The sequence below is a fragment of the Acomys russatus genome, chromosome 16 (assembly GCF_903995435.1).
Source record: "Acomys russatus chromosome 16, mAcoRus1.1, whole genome shotgun sequence".
NCBI lineage: Eukaryota > Metazoa > Chordata > Mammalia > Rodentia > Muridae > Acomys > Acomys russatus.
In genome coordinates, this window is record NC_067152.1 from 11,678,993 (window position 1) to 11,699,686 (window position 20,694).

Here is a 20,694-nt window from a genome sequence, read left to right on the forward strand (position 1 = left end):
AACCCATCTTAGAAACTACTGAGAACAAACACCTAATTCAGCTTTGTGTGAAACACTCCATCATACAATTATCCCCTAGAGACCTGTAAGCCTACCTGACTATCACCATACACCTCTGCCTTTAAAAATGGCTAGTTAAGAGATAGATGCAACCAATCACCAATCTTTAAATAAGCAGACCTCTCTCTAACTGGTCCTATGCTGCAACTTTTATCTCTACAGATTAAGTAAAAGATAAATTTTTTTAACTTAAAAAAGTATGTTATATTAGAATCACCATTAAATTTTATAACATACATAAAAGCAAAACAAACAACAATAAAATCCTTAATAGTCCAAAAGACATAGTCCACCCAGGCTTAAATAATGACAGGGTTAACAATCTTCCCTTTCTTCTCTTTTCATGCTTCAGCACACACTACGCAGTGGGACACTGGCATCCAAGATAGTTCAATTGAAGCCTCAGGAGGTGGTATCAATTTACAGCTCTCCGGAGGCCAGTCATACTTTCCTCCCATATGACACTTGAAGGAATTAACTTGGAATGCAAGCTTTAGTGCAGGGTTTGTTTTTTTATTTATTGTTTTCTTTTGGGGGAGGGAGTATGGGAGCTTAAGACAAGGTCTCGTGCCAGGAAGGCTTCAAACTCTCTCTGTGGCTGAGCATGAGCCAAACTCTTGACCCTTCTGCCTCTTCCTTTGGGTACTGAGATTCAGTCATTCAATATTCTTTCCAGATCTAGAAGGGTGGGTACTATACTGCCACCGGTAAAATTTGCTTACAGTTACTCAAGAAGGCCAATTCCTAGGCATGAGGCCACTCCCGACTGGTCTAACTTCAAGACAAAGAACAGATGATGTGCTCCAGAACAAAAGCCATGAGCGGAAGAACAGAAATAAAGTCACCTTTCGTTTCATGATCTCTCTCTGCTCCTACCTCAAACCTTCAAATACATCCCCAATTCAGAGTAAGATATCGTGAACTACTTACAAGAAGTTCAACTAAGCTCTTGGCACCTTTTCCAGAGTCAGGACCAAATGACATTTCTGTAGGTTCTGTGAACTGTGGTACGTTTTTCCTATGCTCAAACCAAGGCAATGGCTGCCCACCCTTCTCAGCGGTACAACAATTCTCAGGATGTGCATCTTTGGTCTTGTCACGGTGAAACACTGTGTGCATGGTGTTTCCTGAGGTCTCTCGATTACCTGGATCTGTAATACAGCTTCCAAGTTTTTGGATCTGAAACCAAGGCAAGAGATTTCCCAAGGGGGGGAAAGGGCAAAACAATAGCAATTATTATTAAAGTAACAAAAATTCCCAGGTGACTACAGAGTTCCAGGTAAGTCTAGACTATCCAGACAAGACAGCCAAAACCAAAGCAAACCAAACTCTGCAGTATAGTGCTTGAGAAGTCTGGAGAAGTAATATCAAGCAGCAACACAGCTGATATGCACACGACACCCCGTTGCAGATGTTATGCTAACCTGCTGTATAATCTTACTTCATCTTCACAAAACCTAAAACAGGCTACTGTCTTCAATTTTACAAACAGAAAAACTAGTCATTTTCTCAAGATTAAAGAGCTAATTAAAACTATAAAGTACTGAACCTGGAAAGATGGCTCAGCACCCCAGAGCACCTGCAGAAGACCCAGGTTCAATTCCCAGACATGGTGGTTAACAAGTCATCCTAATGTCAATTCCCAAGGAACCCTATACTCTCATCTATCCTCTGCAGACACCAGGCAGGCATTGGGTGCACAGACATACATGAAGTTAAACATTGATACACATAAAATAAGTAAATCTAAAGAAAAAATTAACAATAAAATACCGTAAAAAGATTATTAACCGGACTTATGATTCATTTGAACTTCTGGACAAATAAACACTCCCTTTCCCATATGCACACCCACAAAATGAACATGTAACAAAATGTTCATTCTTTTATACTGTTTTTTTGAGACAGGGTTTCCCTGTGTAGCCCTGGCTGTCCTGCAACTCTGTAGACCATGGTAGCCTCAAATTCAGAAATAATGCCTGCCTCTGCCTCTCATGACAGGATTAAAGGTGTACCCAGCACCCCACAGCTTAAAACACTCATTCTTTAAAAGCCCCCATCAATTACGCTGTACATGCTAACTCAAGGAACATAGGTTGTTTTTAACTGCAAAAAACTGTAATTGCAAATCACACTTACATGTTCATCGCATTTCAACATCTTGCTTTTCTTTTTCTTCTTTTTATTTTTTCCTTTTGTATTGTTTTCTTCAGAATTTGCCCAACATTCAACACAGCTGTCGCCATCATCCTCTTTGTCTTCACAGTGATGAGCACAGGAATCTTCACCTGGAAAGATAAACACCCGCCTATCTATGGTGCTGTGCCAGCCGGGTAGCAGGCACTAATTAGGAAATAAACGCCCGCCCATCTATGGTGCTGTGCCAGCCGGGTAGCAGGCACTAGTTAGGAAATAAACGCCCGCCTATCTATGGTGCTGTGCCAGCTGGGTAGCAGGCACTAGTTAGGAAGCTTAACCCAAGCATACCATGTTCATCATGGTTACAGATTCCCTCGGTGCAGGCAACATCTGAACCTTCTCGAGAACCTGTCTCGCTTCCCTCCATGCTAGATGAATATCCGCAATCACTGCCATTACAGTGTGGAGACATGCCTGAAAATACAGCAGGTAAAAATAAAAGTTAACTCAGGATTCAGAGAAAAACATCAAATTTTATTGTGTGTTGAAAGTATGACTAGCTGGGCGTGTTGGCACACGCCTTTAATGCCAGCACTCGGGAGGCAGAGGCAAGTGGATCTCTGTGAGTTCGAGGCCAGCCTGGTTTATAAAATGAGTCCAAGACAGCCAACGCTACATAGAGAAATCCTATCTAAACAGCCCCCCTTCCCCCAAAAAGTCTAATTCCAGCAGGGCAGTAGTGGCATACACCTTTCATCCCAGCACTTAGGGAGCAGAAACAGGTGGATCTCCAAGTTTGAGGTCAGCTTGGTCTACAGAGTGAGTTTCAGGCCAGGCATGGTAGTGCACGCCTTTAATCCCAGCACTCGGGAGGCAGAGGAAGGTGGATTGCTGTGAGTTCAAGGCCAGCCTGGTCTACAAAGTGAGGCCACGACAGCCAAGTTTACACAGAAAAGGCCTGTCTCAAAAAATCAAAGAGGAAGGAAGGAAGGAAGGAAGGAAGGAAGGAAGGAAGGAAGGAACAGAGAGGGAAAAAAGGAAGGAAGGAAAGGGAGAGAGAGAAAAGAAAAAAATGAAACACACACACACACACACACACACACACACACACACACACACACGGAAGAGGGGCTTATCAGAAGCTTCGCAAGGCATGGTACAACATGCCTTTAAAACCAGCACTGGGAGCCGGGCGGTGGTGGCGCACGCCTTTAATCCCAGCACTCAGGAGGCAGAGGCAGGCAGATCGCTGTAAATTCGAGGCCAGCCTGGTCTACAAAGTTAGTCCAGGACAGCCAAGGCTACACAGAGAAATCTTGCCTCGAAAAACCAAAACCAAAACCAAAACAAACAAACAAATAATTAAACACCCAGCACTGGGGAGGCAAAAGCAGTTGGATTTCTGTTCTGTGAGTTAGAGGCCAGCCTGATCTACAAAGCAAGTCTAGGACAGCCAGGGCTATTACACAGAGAAATTCTGTCTCAAAAGTACAAAACAACAAAATAAAAAGTAAAACAAAAACTAATTTTCCAAAAATCTCTAAAAACACTTATATTTTAAAGAATAAATTTAAATTTTGTTTTATTTGGGGGCAAGGGAGCTAGAGTGACAGTTCAGTGATTAAGAGCACTGGCTGTTCTTCCAGAGGACCTGAGTTTAAATTCCAGCACCCATATGGTAGCTTCCAACTGGTCTACAACTCCAATTCCAAGGGCTCTGACACCCTCACACAGACATATATGCAGGCAAAACACCAATGCACATATAATAAAAATAAATTCTTAAAAAACATAATTTTTTTGAGACAGGGTTCCTTTGCCTCCTGATTAAAGGCATTCACCACTATGTGCAGCAAGAGTTAATATTGTTTTAAAATATTTATTATTATGTATACAGTGCCCTGCATGCATGTACACCTGCAGGCCAGAAAAAGGCATCATCAGATCACATTATAGATGGTTGTGAGCCACCATGTGGTTTTCTGGGCATTGAACTCAGGACCTCTGGAAGAGCAGTCAGTGCTCTTAACTGATGAGCCATCTCTCCAGCCCAAGAGTTAATTTTTAAAAAGAACTATTTACTCACCTTTCTTTATTTTGGGGGACCCCAAAAGATTGCCACTGCTAGGACAAGTACATGATGTGTTTTCACTGGTAACAATTACTTCTACACAACTATTACCATCTTCAGCGCTGCCACAGGCTTTGCAGCTATTTTCAATGAAGTTTGTTTCCTTTGAGGATGGACAATGGGAAACAACAAAACATTTACTTACATATTGACTACACTTTTAACTTCTAATTAACTAAACAGAAGCTTTAAGGCTAGAAAATGAATATTCATAAAAATAAAAATCACTGAGACCAGCCAGAGAGTCATGTCTGTAATGTCAGCACTTGACACAGAAGGACTGCCCTAAGTTTTTAAGAAAGGGTTTTTTAATGTAGAGCTGCTCTAGAACTCGCTGTAGGATAAGGCTGGCCTGGAACTCACAGAGATCCGCCTGCTTCTGCTTCCCAAGTGCTGGGATTAAAAGTGTGCACCACCATGCTTGGCTACTATTACAAGTGTGAAGCTGATCTGAGCTGCATAGTCAGTTCCAGGCTAGCCGGGGCTACAAAGTGAGATCCTATCTCAAAATAAATACATTAATTTATTAAAAAGTAAGCCAAGCAGGCAGTGGTGACGCAAATGCCCTTAATTCCAGCACTAGGAAGGCAGAGGCAGCTGGCAGCCTGGTCTAGAGAAACCCTGTCTCAGGGGAAAAGCACGACGCTACCTACCTCACTATGAACTGTAGGAAGTAAGAGTGCCCCCCCCCCCATAAAGAAAAAGGGAAGGTGGAGCACCCAAGAAAATAAACAACTTAAAAGGCAATGTTGCCTTACCAAGTTAAGAGCAGGGCAACCAAAATGTACTAGAAGTCATTGTATCCCTCACTTGTTAAACACTAAACAAAAATCTCTGTCCCATACCCAAAGTACAAGACCCCCTTAAGGCAAATCTACCTTTGGCAACTATTTGAGCTGAAAACTGAATTAAGAACAACAATTTCACTTCTAAGAGTAATTGAGACAAACTATGCTCACTCAAACCTGTGTTTAGCAGGCACTTCATGCAAAATGAATAAAGTCAACTTGTCACTTAAAAAAAAAAAAAAAAAAAAACAAACAAAACAAAACAAAACAAAAAAACCCACAGTATGGGGCTGGAGAGATGGCTCAGTGGTTAAGAGCACTGCCTGCTCTTCCAAAGGACCCTGGTTCAATTCCCAGCACCCACATGGTAGCTCACAACTGTCTGTAACTCCAAGATCTGACACTTTCACACCAATGCACATAAAATGAAACTTAAAAAATAATCCACAGTATTTGTTATCAGTAACTGGGAGAATTAAAAAAAAAAAAAAAAAAAAAAAAAAAAAAGCAAGCCCCTTACATTCTGAAACAATTGCAAGTTTACTTTTTTCTGAGATGAGGTTTCACTATGTTGACATGGTATTTTTTTTTTTAATCTTATTTGATTAATACAGAGTGGGCTTACAATTTAATATTTATTACAGTATACAAGTATAACCCACCAAAAGTTTATATTCTTCAAGAGACAAGGGTTCTAAAGTTGAGAACTGGTCTCTGGCATTCACAAATTTAGTATTCCGTATTTTGACTTTGCTTTAAAGAGACAGCAATCCAACACATTGCCTTTATAAAACGAACACATAAAATATCATGGCCTACACATTATTTGGGGGGGAGCCAATACACAAATTACAAAACACCAACTCTAGAAAAACAGAATAAAAATGCTCAAATATATAGTCTTACTTGCAGCCAAAGCAACAGCAACACCTACCTTCTCTTGGCTGACTGCCTTCTCCTCGGCTGTGTGTAAGGAAGCAGGGATGTCACACACACACTTATTTTTCCGTCTGTTCTTCCGTTTTTGGCGTTTCTTTTCTTGCTTGAGTTCTCTGACTCGTTCTTCCTCTGAAAATTCCTCACAAAGTTGCTCCAAGCGGCTAATACCCTGTACTTTTTCCACAGTCATCTATTATAAACACAAAGTTGAAGGTGAACATTAGTCATAATTTAGTTTTCAAGAAGATTCTCACTTTAACAATTTACACATAACACATATCCAACTAGTACTTTATGCAGCAATTTCAAACAGTCCCCATAAAAATCTTCAAGTTGTTTCTTGTTTGTGTCTTTGTTTTCTGAGGCAGTCTCACTCTATAGCTCAAGCTGGCCTCAAATACACAGCACTCCTGCAACAGCCTTTAAGTGCTGGAATTACATATGTAAGCCATGTATACCATGTCCAGCAAAACACATTTCAATTTTATTTTTTTTCTTTTACAGTGCTGAAAATCAAACTGAGAAACTTCTACATAGTTTAGTATTTTAAATAATAATGTCCTAAAAATGGACAAGAAGTTAATAATGTGTAACTAGTACCTAAAATAAAAATAAAAACAAAAACCAGGCAAGCTCAGTGGCACACACCTGTAATCCCAGCATTTGGAGAGAAACAGGCAGGCAGATGTCTGTGAGTTTGAGGCTAAAGGCTACACAGAGAGACCCTGTCTTGAGAAACAAAAACCAAACTTTATGTGTATGGGTATTTTAGTATGGGTGTTTTATCATATGCATGTCTGGACCCCGTGATCTCCAGGAGAGCATCCTATCCCTTGGGACACTGGAGTTAGAGAAGCTGTGATCCACTATGTGGATACTAGGAATTAAAACCAGGTCCTGTAGGAAAGCAGCAAGTGCTCTTAACTATTGATCCATCACTCCAACACCCCATTAATTCACACCCCTACTCCCACCACCTCTTACTTCTTTTGGGAAAAAAGTCTCTATGTAATCCTGACCATCCAGGAACTTGCTATGTAGATCAGGCTATTAGTAAACTCACAGTGCTAAGATTGAAAGTGTACACCACACACAGCTTTCTTATTTATTTATTTTGGTTTTTCGAGACAGGGTTTCTCTGTGTAACCTTGGCTGTCCTGGACTCACTTTGTAGATCAGACTGGCCTCCAACTCACAGAAATCCACCTGCCTCTGCCTCCCCAAGTGCTGGTCTTATTATTTTTTTGAGACAGGGCTTCTCTGTGTAGCCTTGACTGTCCTGGACTCGCTTTGTAGACCAGGCTGGCCTCGAACTCACAGCAATCTGCCTGCCTCTGCCTCCCAAGTGCTGGGATTAAAGGCGTGTGCCACCACCACCCGGCGTCTTATTTACTCTTAATTAAAAGACTATATAACCAAACTAGATTATCTGATCTAGATGATACAAACATTAAAAACATCTATTTACCAAGAACCAGTATAATCATCTCAGACTCTCATGGATGAGCTTCTGTAAATGGTTTCATCCTATTTTTAAAAGGACAAGTAACCCAGTTAAAGGGTTACAACCACGACTATATATCTAATACATAAAATAGTCATTAAAAAAAATCTGAATATAACTGAAAAAAAGGAGACCAAGTCATAAGCAGCATGCACAATAGCAGGATTACAAATACAAGCCTTCAATGTTCTTTTAAAGCTGCCCCTTTGTGTTTTGCTTTTACAGTGCCAGGAATTAATAAACTCACGTCCTCCTGCACACTAGGCAAACATTCTAGCACCGAGTCATGCCATCAGCCAATCAAACAGCAGTTCTCAACCTGGGGGTTGAATGATCCCTTCACAGGTCACTTAAGACCATCAGAAAACACAGATATTTACATTATGATTCATAAAAGTAGTAAAATGATAGTCATGAAGTAGCAACAAAATAATTTTATGGCTGTAGTAACCACAACATGAGGAAGTACAGTAAAGGGTGGCAGCATGAGGAAGGTTAAGAAGCAATATCCTAAAAGTAGTTCTTACTATCCTATCATATATGTTATATTTTCTTGAATTATTGTTCATCATCAGACAATAATGCAGGGTATTTGATCACACTGTGAACCCCAAGACTGTGTTATTTATTGAGGAAAAAAACCCTCTTTTTAGCTGTGGGGTGGCTCAGCCCTACCCTAGCACACACTTTTAATCCAAGTTTTCTGCTTGAACTAAAAAATGTCAACCAGCCAGTTGTAGTGGCACACGGCATTAGGATTTGCTGAAGAAGGTGGAAGGTATATTTACACGATGGAATACTACTCAGCTATTAAAAATGAGGAATTCCCAAAATTTGTGGACAAATGGATTGATCTAGAAATTATCATAATGAGTGAGTTCACCCAGAAGCAAAAAGAGACAAACGGTATATACTTACTTATATCAAAACACTAGTCCAAGGGATACGTACCATGAAAATCTTTACTTACCAAGAAAGTGGGTCAGAGGAGAGGATATCTGACTGAGACTTTAGGCAAGAGTAGCATGGAAGAAAGAGGAAATAGTAGGACCCACAGGGTCCTGGAAACCTACAAGAAGAACTTTATGACAGGCAGATCTGGATCCTGGGGTCCTCCTCAAACTAAGGCACCAGCCAAGGAGAATATAGGCAGTAAGCTTCGAACCCCTACCAAGACCTAGCCGACAAACATGATACTCTCCACCGTTGAGTGGAGAGTGAGATCTGACTCTCACACGAACTCTGGTGCCCCTTTTCTGACCATGTCCCCCAGATGAGGAGTCCTGGTGGCACTCAGAGGAAGGATAGCTAGTTACCAAGAAGAGACTTGATATTCTGAGAGCATATATAGGGGGAGGAGGTCTCCCTCAGTCACAGACATAGGGGAGGGGAGAAGGGGAGAAATGGGAGGGAAGAATGGGAGGAAACAGGGGAAGGGCTAAGAATCGAGATGTAATATAAATAAATTAATAAAATAAAATAAAATAAAATAAAATAAAATAAAATAAAAAAAGAAGGTGGAAGCAGAAAGATCAAAAGTTCAAGGCCAGCCTGAGCTACACATTAAACAACAACGTTTTAAAAATGCCAACCATGGGTCAAGAGGCAGAGCAAGCATCCAGCTGATGGGGAGTAAACAGAGGAGAAAACCAGAGAGAGTAAGAGGAAGGTCAGGAGGATAGTTAGAGAGACTCACAGGAAGTAGAAGGAAGAGAGACTGGGTTTGAGGTTTTTAAGAGGGTGTGGGAAAGGGCTTCCTTTTGGGACATTCATTATCGGCTGAAGGAGGAGGTCAGCTGGGTGTTTTCTCTGCCTCTTTGAGCTAGCAGACTTTCACCCCAGACTCTGGCTTCTGAATCTTCACTGGTAAAATCTAAGTAATGAGATTTTGTTAAAAACATCCGGCACCCCAAAGCTCCAATGTGTGGCACAAACTGAGAAGCCATCAGATTTGGCAAGTCACCTGGGAAGTCCTCAAGGAGAGAGTTAAGGATGGTAAATACCATAATAGAAGGCACTAGGGCCTTTTGTACTGCAACTTTAAATGGCTTGAAAATAGAAGCAGAAAATGAAAAGCTAAGTGACTTAAATGAAATTGGTTCAGTACCAATTATGATTATTATTATTTTGGTTTTTCATATTTTATCCTTAATAGGCATAGTGACTTTCTGTATCCTCTAAAAGAAAATACAGAAAGAATAAAATATAAAAGTGGATTGATTAGATACAAGCCTTAAAAGAAAAACTGGAGAGACTTATAAATAAAAACAAGAAAAATACTCAGACACAGACAAGACAAATTTAGACAAGAACCTACAGCACCACCAAATGATGAAACTGAAGAGGGGTAGTCAAAGGTTGTTTGAAAACCAACCTTAGTTATCCAGTTATAAGACCAGGGGACAATAGGTACCCCCAAGGTTATGAAGAAGTTAAATAAAACACTATAGACATAGATAAGATTTGAAGAGATTTAAGGAGGCAATCGTTTCATATAGTTTGCATTCACCCATTTGAAGCAGATATTAAATTCATGGGCAACTCAGAAGAGAAGTATCTCACAAGACTGGAAAGATTTGGTAACAGCAATATTGGAAGCTGGTCCTCAGCTACAATTGCGAACATGGTAGAAAGAAGCTAGGGCCACAGCACACTGAAGTAGGGCTCAAGGTATTACTATTTCCCAGGATCAGTCGCTAGGTGAAGGTCAATAAGCTGAGTTACAAAGGCAGCTTGAATTTGATGATCAAACCGTGGCACTATGTTGCTTATCACAAGGTTAAAGAATCAAGAAAGAGGTCTAAGTCATTTACTAAAACTATACAAGGTCCAAAGAAGCCTTCACTGACTTTTTGCAAAGACTGATCTCAGCTGTATATAGAGTAGTATCAGATTCAGAAGTCAGACAAATATTAATCAAATAGTTGGCTTTTGAAAATGCTAGTTCAGGCCAGATGGCACACACCTTAATCCCAGCACTCCGGAGGCAGAGGCAGGTGGATATCTGTGAGTTCAAGGGCAGCCTGGTTTACAGAGTGATTCCAGGACAGTCAGGGCTGCACAGAGAAACTCTGCCTCGAAAAACTTTAAAAACTGAAAAAAAGAAAATGCTAATTCAGAGAGCAGCACAGTGTTGTACACCGGTAATGCCATGACTTAGCGAGGCAGAGGCAGGTGGATCTCTGTGAGTTCGAGACCAGCCTGGTCTACAAAGTGAGTCCAGGACAGCCAAGGCTACACAGAGAAACCCTGCCTCGAAAAAAAAAGTAAAAACCAAAAGAAAAAAGAAAGAAAGAAAGGATATGCTAATTCAGAATGCAAAAGGGTGAAGAGTGGTTAGAAAAGTTTTAAGAAAAATTTCTAGAAATAATGTTTTTTTCTAGAAATAATCAAAAAAGAAGGTGTGGCAAAGATCAGAATTGGACTAATGAATGCAGATCAATAAGGGACAGGCAAGGCAACTCTTTGGCATCAGGAAACACCCTAGGGGACCACCAGCAGGCCCTGATATCAAGTTCAATTCAATTGTTCCCTGTCAGCAACATCAAGAAACTTATCCACAGTATTTTTGACAACTGCTATAAATGATCAAAAGCCAACGCTAAAAATAAAAATAAATAGCATTGAAATAGAAGGCTTAGCCGGGCGTGGTGGTACACGCCTTTAATCCCAGCACTTGGGAGGCAGAGACAGGCGGATCGCTGTGAGTTCGAGGCCAGCTTGGTCTACAAATGAGTCCAGGATGGCCAAGGCTACACAGAGAAACCCTGTCTCGAAAAACCAAAAAAAAAAAAAAAAAAGAAAGAAAGAAAGAAAGAAATAGAAGGCTTAGTAGACACGGAAGCATATATAATAATTTCACCAAAATCTTAGAATCCAGAATGGCCTCTTCAACTTCAAGGGATTAGAACTTTATCTCAGGTAAAGCAAAGTTGTAAGATGGGTCAAGTGTATAGGGCTACCAGGACAAATAGGAAAATTAAAGCCATATGTGGCTAATATAGCCATGAATTTATGGGGACGTGATTTGTTGCAGCAATGGAAAACAGATTAGCATTCCTCCAATCTCTGAAACAAGCTATAAAATAAAGAGTACTTCCAAGACAAAATATTAAAAGATATTATCAAAAACAGTTAAGACTGTTCAGGTTGTCCATAAGCAGGACACAAAAGCTACAGAGAAACAGTGGGTACTAGGAAAAAACTGAAATTAAATCAGCTTGTATATATTAAAGATGTGAGGCCGGGCACACGCCTTTAATGGCAGCACTCACAGAGGCAGAGGCAGGGGGGTCTCTGTGAGTTCAAGACCAGCCTGGTCTACAAAATGACTGTAGGATAGCCAAGGCTACACAGAGAAAGTTATAGTGACCAAGTGGTGGTGGGGGCATATGTCTTTAATCCTTCCACCCAGGGACAAAACTCAGATACATCTCCTAATTGGTATGTTTGCACACTAGAAAAATCACATACCATATTTATAGATTATTATAAAAACCCTCTACAGGGTTACTAGAAAGGCAGCTAATTTCTAGTGGGTACAGGAAAAAAAGAGCAGCTTTTTAAATTGCCAGTGAGCTCATCTCCATGCATGTAAACCTGACCAATATTGAGCCAGATGATACCCTAATTATGGATGTCATTTTTATTGGTGAATTGGCAACTGGGGACTCCTCAAGAAGCACACAGGCGCCCACAAACATTTGCCTGAAGGCATCTATTCCAAACATTTTCCATATACACAGAAAAAATATTCTCTCTTTGAGAAACAAAGCTGGACATTTTATGATGCATGGAGAACCTTATACTCAACCATTGCCAACCATGCTGTGATGGTAAGAGTGCCCCTTACATGATGGATTGGGTCTGCTCAAAGGCAGAGTCCTCTGTAGGTTTAGCCATGGAAAGGACTGGAATGCACTGCAGTGGAACTGGTACCTGTCTCAATTCCTTCGTGACTTAGATGTGCTAGCAAAGGCGCTCATGCCTTCCCACACTGAGGAAATAGCTCAGATGCCTATAATCCCATACCTAAACTGCTCACCACTCCCACAAAAGACACACCTATTGAACTGTGGGGGACACGGAATGGTCACAACATTTGGCTAATGCATGGTTTATACTGATGCTCCAACCACTGATAGAACCAAAACCAATGGAAAATGGCAGCCTATAGACTAGGGGATGGAATGGCCATCCAACCAGGGATGGCAGCTCATGCCTAAAATTCCAGCATTGGGGGCTAGAGAGATGGCTCAGAGATTTAAGAGCACTGTCTGTTCTTCTAAAGGTCCTGAGTTCAATTCCCAACAACCACATGGTGGCTCACAACCATCTGTAATGAGATCTGGTGCCCTCTTCTGGCCTGCAGGTGTACATGCAGGTAAAACACTGTATACTTAATAAATAAAATTCCAGCATTGAAAGAATAGCGATAGGAGCATCAAAAGTTTGAGCCAAGATCACACAGAAATACTCTCAACAAAAAAATAAATTAAAAGGGGGTGGGGGGTGGGGAGTGGGGGCTGGAGAGATGGCTCAGAGGTTAAGAGCACTGGCTGCTCTTCCAGAGGTCTTGAGTTCAATTCCCAGCACCCACCTAGCAGCTCACAATTATCTATAATTCTAAAGATTGGCCACTCTCACACATATACATGCAGGCAAAATAGCAATGCACATAAAGGCAAATAAATTTTTTAAAAAACAACAGCCCTCGGGAGGCAGAGGCAGGCAGATCACTGTGAGTTCAAAATCAGCCTGGTCAGCGGGGGAATGGTGGTGCATGCCTTTGATTCCAGCACTGGGGAGGCAAAGGCAACGGATCGCAGTGAGTTGGAAGCCAGCCTGGTTTACAAAGCGAGTCCAGGGCAATCAAGGCTACACAGAAAGACCCTGTCTTGGGTTTTTTTTTTTTTAAAAGGGGGTGGGTGGGTGGGTTGGAGGGTGTTGGGGAGATTAAGAGCACCAGCTGTTCATCCAGAGTCCTGAGTTCAATTCCCAGTAACCATCGGTAATGAAATCTGATGCCCTCTTCTGTCATGTGGTGGTCATACATGCAAATAGTGCTTATATAAGCAAATACACAAATCTCTTTTTTAAAAAAAATCCAAAAGATTAGGCTCATGATTAATAAACCCCAGTCAGAAGTGATCCACTGTTTTTACCTCAAAGCTCTTACGTAAAGCATCAACACCAAGATAAAAGAGCATCTGCCACGTCTGCTCTTCAGCCCGCAGTTTTTGCCAGATCCGATGCAGTCGCTCATAAAGATGAATCCCCAAGCAGGTTAAAACTTCTTCTTGAGCTATATCTATTGTCTTAGCATGCCTTTCTCTTCGCCTATTCAGGGCAATCAAACATTAATTCTTAATGATTTAACTGAGATAGTAAAACCTGAAAATTAGGATTTTAAACACAGTCTGACAATTATACATTTTTAAACACACACACACATACACACACACACTTTAACCAGTAAGACATATACATGCAAGTACAACTGAATTCTAATACTGGTAAAAATAATTCAGCTCTAAGGAAATGGGTCTTAGGGTCCAGAAGTGTCATGGAAGTATCTACCTCATAGTAGATATGGAAGGCTCCTTTCAACTTACAGCAAAATGCCAACCTTTTTTTTTTTTTTTTTTGGTTGATTGGTAAGTTGGTTTAGGGAAGAATGGGTTGGGGGGGGGGGGGAGACAATTCCAAAGTGACTCCATCACAGGCCTTCTAGGACCAGTCTAGTGAAAATATTCACAGCACTACAGTTGAGCTTCTGAACTCAAAGACTCCTAGATGAAACTAGCACTCAAATAGAGTCGACACACATAAAACCCAAAGGGAAAATGAGTTTGATGGAATCTACAAAAAAATTGAATCTAATTTCATTTCCATTACAAAGCCAAATATATTAATGTAGGCTCTTCTATAATTTAGTAATTACATACATACACAGTCCATGAATTACATTCAACAAAGCATTCCTCAATCCATTGCTGCAAAAACCATCATTGTGAATAAAATCTAAACATGATAAAGCAGGATGCATGAAGAGATATTCATTTCAATCATTTTCAAATAAAAATGATAATCTAAAATGAAAACCTACCTCTTCTCCAGAAATAAGGAGCAGAGGACTAAACCAAACACCAGGAACACTTTTGCCATGTTCTCATTCAATCAAGAAAGCATAATCTTTAAAGCACACCTTAAGTACACGTATCTTATGTAGTGAGGCAGAGGTGACAGAAATAAACTTTGAGTAGTAAATGAAGCAAAGCGCTAGATAGCCCATTCTAGCAAACTACATACTCATACCCTCCTGCGAACTCTGGCTCAGCACGACCCAAGAGATGTGCAATGAAGTCTGTTTCACAGCAAACATGTATGTGTCGCTCATGTGGACAGCACCGCAAGCCTTCATAAAGTGCAGCACAATAGCCCTTCTCTTTGCTGCAGTCAAGTTCACCAATAAGGATATTGTATGCTCGAAGGACTTTATTTTTGCAGTCAGTGCAAAACCTGTTTTAAAACAACAACAAAAAACTTCAAAATTAAATATGGGAGGCACGTGGATTTCAGTGAGTTCAAGGCCAGCCAGAGCTATAAAGTCTCAAAATAATAAAAATGAAACAAAATAAAATTATCCACATTAAATGTGACACACATTTAAGGATCACATGAATGCAGCTTTGTCAACTGGAAATGGTTTTAAACTAGGTAAGGACATGGGCAGGTATATGCTTGTCTCATAAAATACATGGAATTCTCCTGCCTGAAGACTCTTGAGTGCTCAAACAATAAGTATATACCACCATGACCTATAGAACCTGGTTTCTTTATTTTTGAATCCCAAAACAAGAAAGAACCTGGATAGATTAAAAACACCTGGCTTAAATATTACTGACTAGCTCAGAAGAGAGCCGTTTTTATTCTGACTTAAATTCATTTCTTAAGTGAACTCTGTGGTCACCTGCACCCATGTGCACACATCCACGGCTTCAACCAATAATTTATAAAAGGGATTTATGAGTAAAATCTCTGTTCAAGATTCTATTCTTCTTGCCTAAGGGCTAGACCCATAATGTGAAAGGGAGACACTGGAAACGCCTAGAAGACAACTGTTTAAAATCAGTGTTCCAGGGCAACAACATTCTCTTCCTCTCTGATCTGGGTTAAGAACATCATCATTCAGATAGTCACCTGGGCTCAGCCTCAGTTAATCCCAACTTTTCCCTAGTTCTCTATTAAATATGGGCCCAACTATTATAGTTCACTTTGACTATCTTTTGTAGGTCCTTTCAATTCAGTGTCTTCTCCTCTAGTTAAAGTTGCCTGAATTATTTTTTTTAATATAACATAGAAGAGAGAAGAAACATTTTAACAACATACAAGATGGCTTTTGCCAGGCATGGTGGTGCGCGCCTTTAACCCCAGCACTTGGGACGCAGTGGCAGACATATCTCTGTGAGTTCAAGGCCAGCCTGGTTTACAAAGTGAGTTCCAGAACAGACAGGGACAGAAAGAGAAATGTCTTGAAAGAACAAAAAACCACACACACACAAAAAAGATAGTTCTAGGGTTCAGTGCTTCTGGATCTTTCCAAGGACCTGAATTCAGACCCAGTTCCCATGTTGGGTAGCTTAAAATGCTTGCTAACTGCAGCTGTAGGAGATCCAATGTTCTCTTCTGGCCTCTGTAGGTACTTGCACTCATGCATGCAAACCCACACACATATAATTATAACTAAAAATAAAGTAAATATTAAAAAGAGAGCAAGGGGGATGTAAGAAATCAATCAGTGAATAAAGGGCTTGCTGTGTGACCATGAGGACCTGAGTCTGGGATCCCTAGTATGCACATAAGATGAGTTTGGGGGCTGGAGAGATGGCTCAGAGGTTAAGAGCACTGCCTGCTCTTCCAAAGGTCCTGAGTTCAATTCCCAGCACCCACATGGCAGCTCACAACTGTCTGTAATTCCAAGATCTCACACCCTCACATCAATGCACATAAATTAAAAAAAGAAAAAGAAAGAAAGAAAACCAGATGAGTTTGGCAGCATGCACTTGTAACCCCAGAGTTGAAGAGAGGTAAGTCTCAGGGGCTCAACTCACTAGACAATCTATCTACCAAAACGGCAAGCTCCAGGTTCAGTGAGAGACCCTGCTTCAAAAACACAAAATAAAGTTGATAGTAACCTTTAGCCTCTACATGTGCCCTCATGAGCATGTGTAACTATACACACATGCACATATTATCTATACACACTGAGTATGGGGGAGAATTATTACATTTCTTCAGCTGCTCTTGAATTCTTGGGACTTGTAAAATCTTCCTGCCTCTACCTCCTCAGAAGGTAGGAACCAACAACAAAGGGGGGGGGGCGCTGGAGAGATGCTGCAGACCACCAGCCTATCTCCTGCTATTTTAGCCTTACATTTCTTACTACTTTATTTATTCTTGCAACTATCACATGTTATTTTTGCTACACTGAGGTCTTTCTGGCCTAATAGAAGAAATTATGTAAGGAAACACATATTAAATTAGAGGCTTTCTAAGCCCATAAGGTTAGCAGGCAGTAAGACCGACAAGTTACATTAAGTTACTCTACTTCACTAATGCTTTGAAAACAGACATAGGAAATACAAAAATTAAGTAAAAATGGATTGAAGACACAGATATTAATCTCCTAGAATACAGGAAGAAAGCATCAGCACATTGGACTAGGCAACAATGTCTTCAATATAGCATCAAAACACAACAAAAGCAAAATATACAAGAGGGACTTCCACTAAACTTAAAAACTTTTAAGCTGGGACTGGAGAGATTGCTCAGCAATCCCCAGCATTTACATGGCAGCTCACAACTGTCTGTAACTCCAGTTCCAGGAGAATCCAATACCCTCACACAGACATACATGCAGGCAAAACGCCAATGCACATGAAATAAAAATAAATCATTAAAAAAAAAAGTTTTAAAAAAAGGGCTGGTAGCCGGGTGTGGTGGCACAAGCCTTTAATCCCAGCATTCAGGAGGCAGAGGCAGGCAGATTTCTGTGAGTTCAAGGCCAGCGTAGTAGCCAAAGAAGTTCTAGGACAGCTAGGGATGTAAAGAGAAATCATGTCACAAAACCCAAAAACAAACCCAAAAACCAAAAGAACCAAAAAAAAAAAAAAAAAAGGGGGGGGGGGGACGCTGGAGAGATGGCTCAGAGGTTAAGAACACTGGCTGCTCTTCCGAAGTCCTGAATTTAATTCCCATCAACCACATGATAGTTTATAACCGTCTATAATAAGATCTAGTACCCTCTTCTAATGTATAGGCATTATATGCAGGCAGGACACTGTATCTATAATATATCTTTTTTAAAAATAGTAAGAAAAAACAGGTGTGGTGGCACACGCATTTAATCCCAGCACTTGGAAGGCAGAGGAGGATCTTTGTGAGTTCAAGGAACAAAGGAAAGCTAAAGAGATGACTCAGCAGCTCAAGAGCTCTTGCTGTTCCCATAGAGGACTGGGATTCCCAGCATACACAGGGTAAGTAACTCACAACAGTCTCTGACTCCAATCCCAAAGGATCAGATGCTTCCTCTAACTTCCACTAATCTCCTGCATACACACAATATACACACTACTAAAACACACACACACACACATACAAACAAAAATACATACATACATACATACATACATACATACATACATACATACATACATAGGAAAACAAGAAAGCCAGGTGGTGGTGGTACACACCCTTAATCCTAGCACTGGAAAGGCAAAGGCAAGTGAAGTTAGAAGCCAGCCTAGTCTACAGAGTGAGGTCTAGGACAGCCAGGGTTACACAGAGAAACCCTGTCTCGAATAACCAAAAAAAGGGAAATACTGAATAGGAAACCATGAATCAGAGAAAATATCTGGATAGGGATTAATATGCAGAATATAAAGAATTCCCATAAACTAGGCATGGTGATTTACACCTGTAACCCCAACGCAGGAAATCAAGGGAGGAAGGATCTTGAGTCCCAAGCCAGCCTAGCCCAAATAAAGATGCTGCAGTAATATGTGTCACACACATGCACACACGCGCACGCGCGCACACACACACACACATGCACGCACACACACATTTATATAGAGAGACAAAGGTTAGACAGACAAGTTTCTTAAATCAGACATAATGGCACATGCCTATAATCCTAGCACTCAGGAGTCAGACGGACATTACTTAACTTTTAAAAAGGAGGACAGATGGGAGGAACACTTGAGTTTTGGAGTTTGATGCCAGCCTAAGCAGCACAAGACCTTGTTTCTTTAAGAGAAAGAGAAAAGGGGCGGGAGAGAGGGTAGGAATCTGCAAGGTTACTAGGCAAGTGCCACAGCATATGTGTGGAGGTTAGAATAAAACTTTCATGAGTCAGGTCTCTCCTTCCTCTGGCAAGGTTCTGGGTTGTCAGGTTTGGTGACTAGCACCTTTACTCGAGAGAGAGGGAAACAGAGAGACAAAAAAAGAGGGAAGGGAGACAGTATATAACAAGGCCATTTACAAATCAACTGAAACAAATTACACACCAAAAACTGAAAACTTAAGAGCCGAGGAATGATAAGGTTCTGCAAACACTGACACTACACTGTCCAATACGGTCCCAAGTACACAGTGCTACATTGTCAGCCCTCACAAGTTACTCTAATCCCATAGTAAACCCGTATTAATGCTTAATTATTTTTAGCTAGGTGTGGCGGCACATGGCTTTACTCCCAGCACTTGGGAGGCAGACACAGATGAATTGCTCTCCCAAATCCAAATATTCAATACATTGTCTACTTTTTGAAAACCAATCAAAAAGACAAAAACGAGAACGTTTATTATTAAAAAAGAAAGGAACTGAGTATGCAGGTTACTACCATTTAAAACACAGATTTTGTTAACACGTGTTTTTATAATTCTTTTTTCCCCTCCTCACTCTGTAGACCAGGCTGGCCTCAAACTCAGAGATCCACCTGCCTCTGCCTCACAAGTACCAGGATTAAAGGCTATAGTGCAAAGCAATTATCAGTTCCAAAGCCAAATGTAAATATCCACCCCAAGGACACCACCAAATTCTCTCCTTCCTAAGGGATTCCAAATGCTAAGGACACTTAGAAAATTCCTTTGCAATAGTACACTTAGAAAATTCTGTTGCAATAGTACTCTAACAAGAAAATTTCAGGTTACAGCAAACAAACATATTCTAATGCTATTTAAAAATTCTTCCCAGCACTTTAGAGGCAAAGGCAGGCAGATCTCTGAGTTTGAGGCCAGCCTGGTTTATACAAGTGAGTCCAGGACAGCCAGGATTCTATTTCACAGAGAAACCCTGACTCCAAGGAGGAAAAAAAATCTGACAAATATTACAGAAGAAATATTTCAGAGGGCTAGAGAGATGGCTAAGTGATTAAGAGAGCCACCCGCTCTTGCAAAGGTCCTGAGTTCAATTCCCAGCAACCATATCTTGGTTCACAACCATCTGTAATGTGATGTGAGTCCCTCTTCTGGCCTGTGGGTGTGCATGCAGGCAGAACACTGTGTACATAATAATAAATAAAAAGAGAGAAAAAGCAATATTTCAAATTAGGAAATGAAAAACTTTTGAGGGGAAAGCATGATCTTTTGTATCACAGGCTGCCTGGAACTCATCCTGCCTCTACCTCATATGCACTTGGATTACAATCTTATTCAACCATGCCTAATTTATGCTGGGCTGTGGATCAAACCGAATTTATGCTGGGCTGGTGAGATTCTGTTAGTTTGAGGCCAGCCTGGTCTACAGAGCGAGTTCCAGGACAGCCAGAGCTGTTACACAGAGAAACCCTGTCTCAAAAAACTAAAAAAGAAAACAGAAAGACAGAAAGCACTGTGTGTGGTGGTACCCACCTTTAATGCCAGCACCTCAGGAGGCAGACAGAGACAGACCTGATCTACCTAAGTTCCAGGACAACCAGGGCTACATAGGAAGGCCCTTTCTCAAAAATACAAAAACCACCACCAACAAAAGCCCCTGAAAAATAATTATAGTAATAAATCTTTAAAAGGAAAGAGACAAGAAGGCTAACACTTAAACCACATCATAAAAAAATTGCCTACGTGACTCAAAG

The 20,694-nt window shown here is 40.8% G+C and overlaps 1 protein-coding gene across 4 annotated transcripts in view; it reads right to left on the bottom strand.

The window, feature by feature from the left end:
- Nucleotides 1-20,694, bottom strand: part of Ggnbp2 (gametogenetin binding protein 2) — a 41,395-nt gene that overhangs the window by 920 nt on the left and 19,781 nt on the right. For 2 of the 4 annotated variants that reach the window (XM_051158177.1, XM_051158175.1), the window contains 7 exons: nucleotides 14,879-15,082; nucleotides 13,726-13,900; nucleotides 6,053-6,247; nucleotides 4,286-4,433; nucleotides 2,548-2,673; nucleotides 2,200-2,348; nucleotides 991-1,239 (listed from right to left, as the gene is read on the bottom strand). In XM_051158177.1, the coding sequence (XP_051014134.1) occupies nucleotides 991-1,239; nucleotides 2,200-2,348; nucleotides 2,548-2,673; nucleotides 4,286-4,433; nucleotides 6,053-6,247; nucleotides 13,726-13,900; nucleotides 14,879-15,082 (1,246 nt within the window). Of the gene's footprint in view, nucleotides 1-990; nucleotides 1,240-2,199; nucleotides 2,349-2,547; nucleotides 2,674-4,285; nucleotides 4,434-6,052; nucleotides 6,248-13,725; nucleotides 13,901-14,872; nucleotides 15,083-20,694 lie in introns of all 4 variants that reach the window. The other 2 variants (XM_051158176.1, XM_051158174.1) reach the window with 1 other exon arrangement.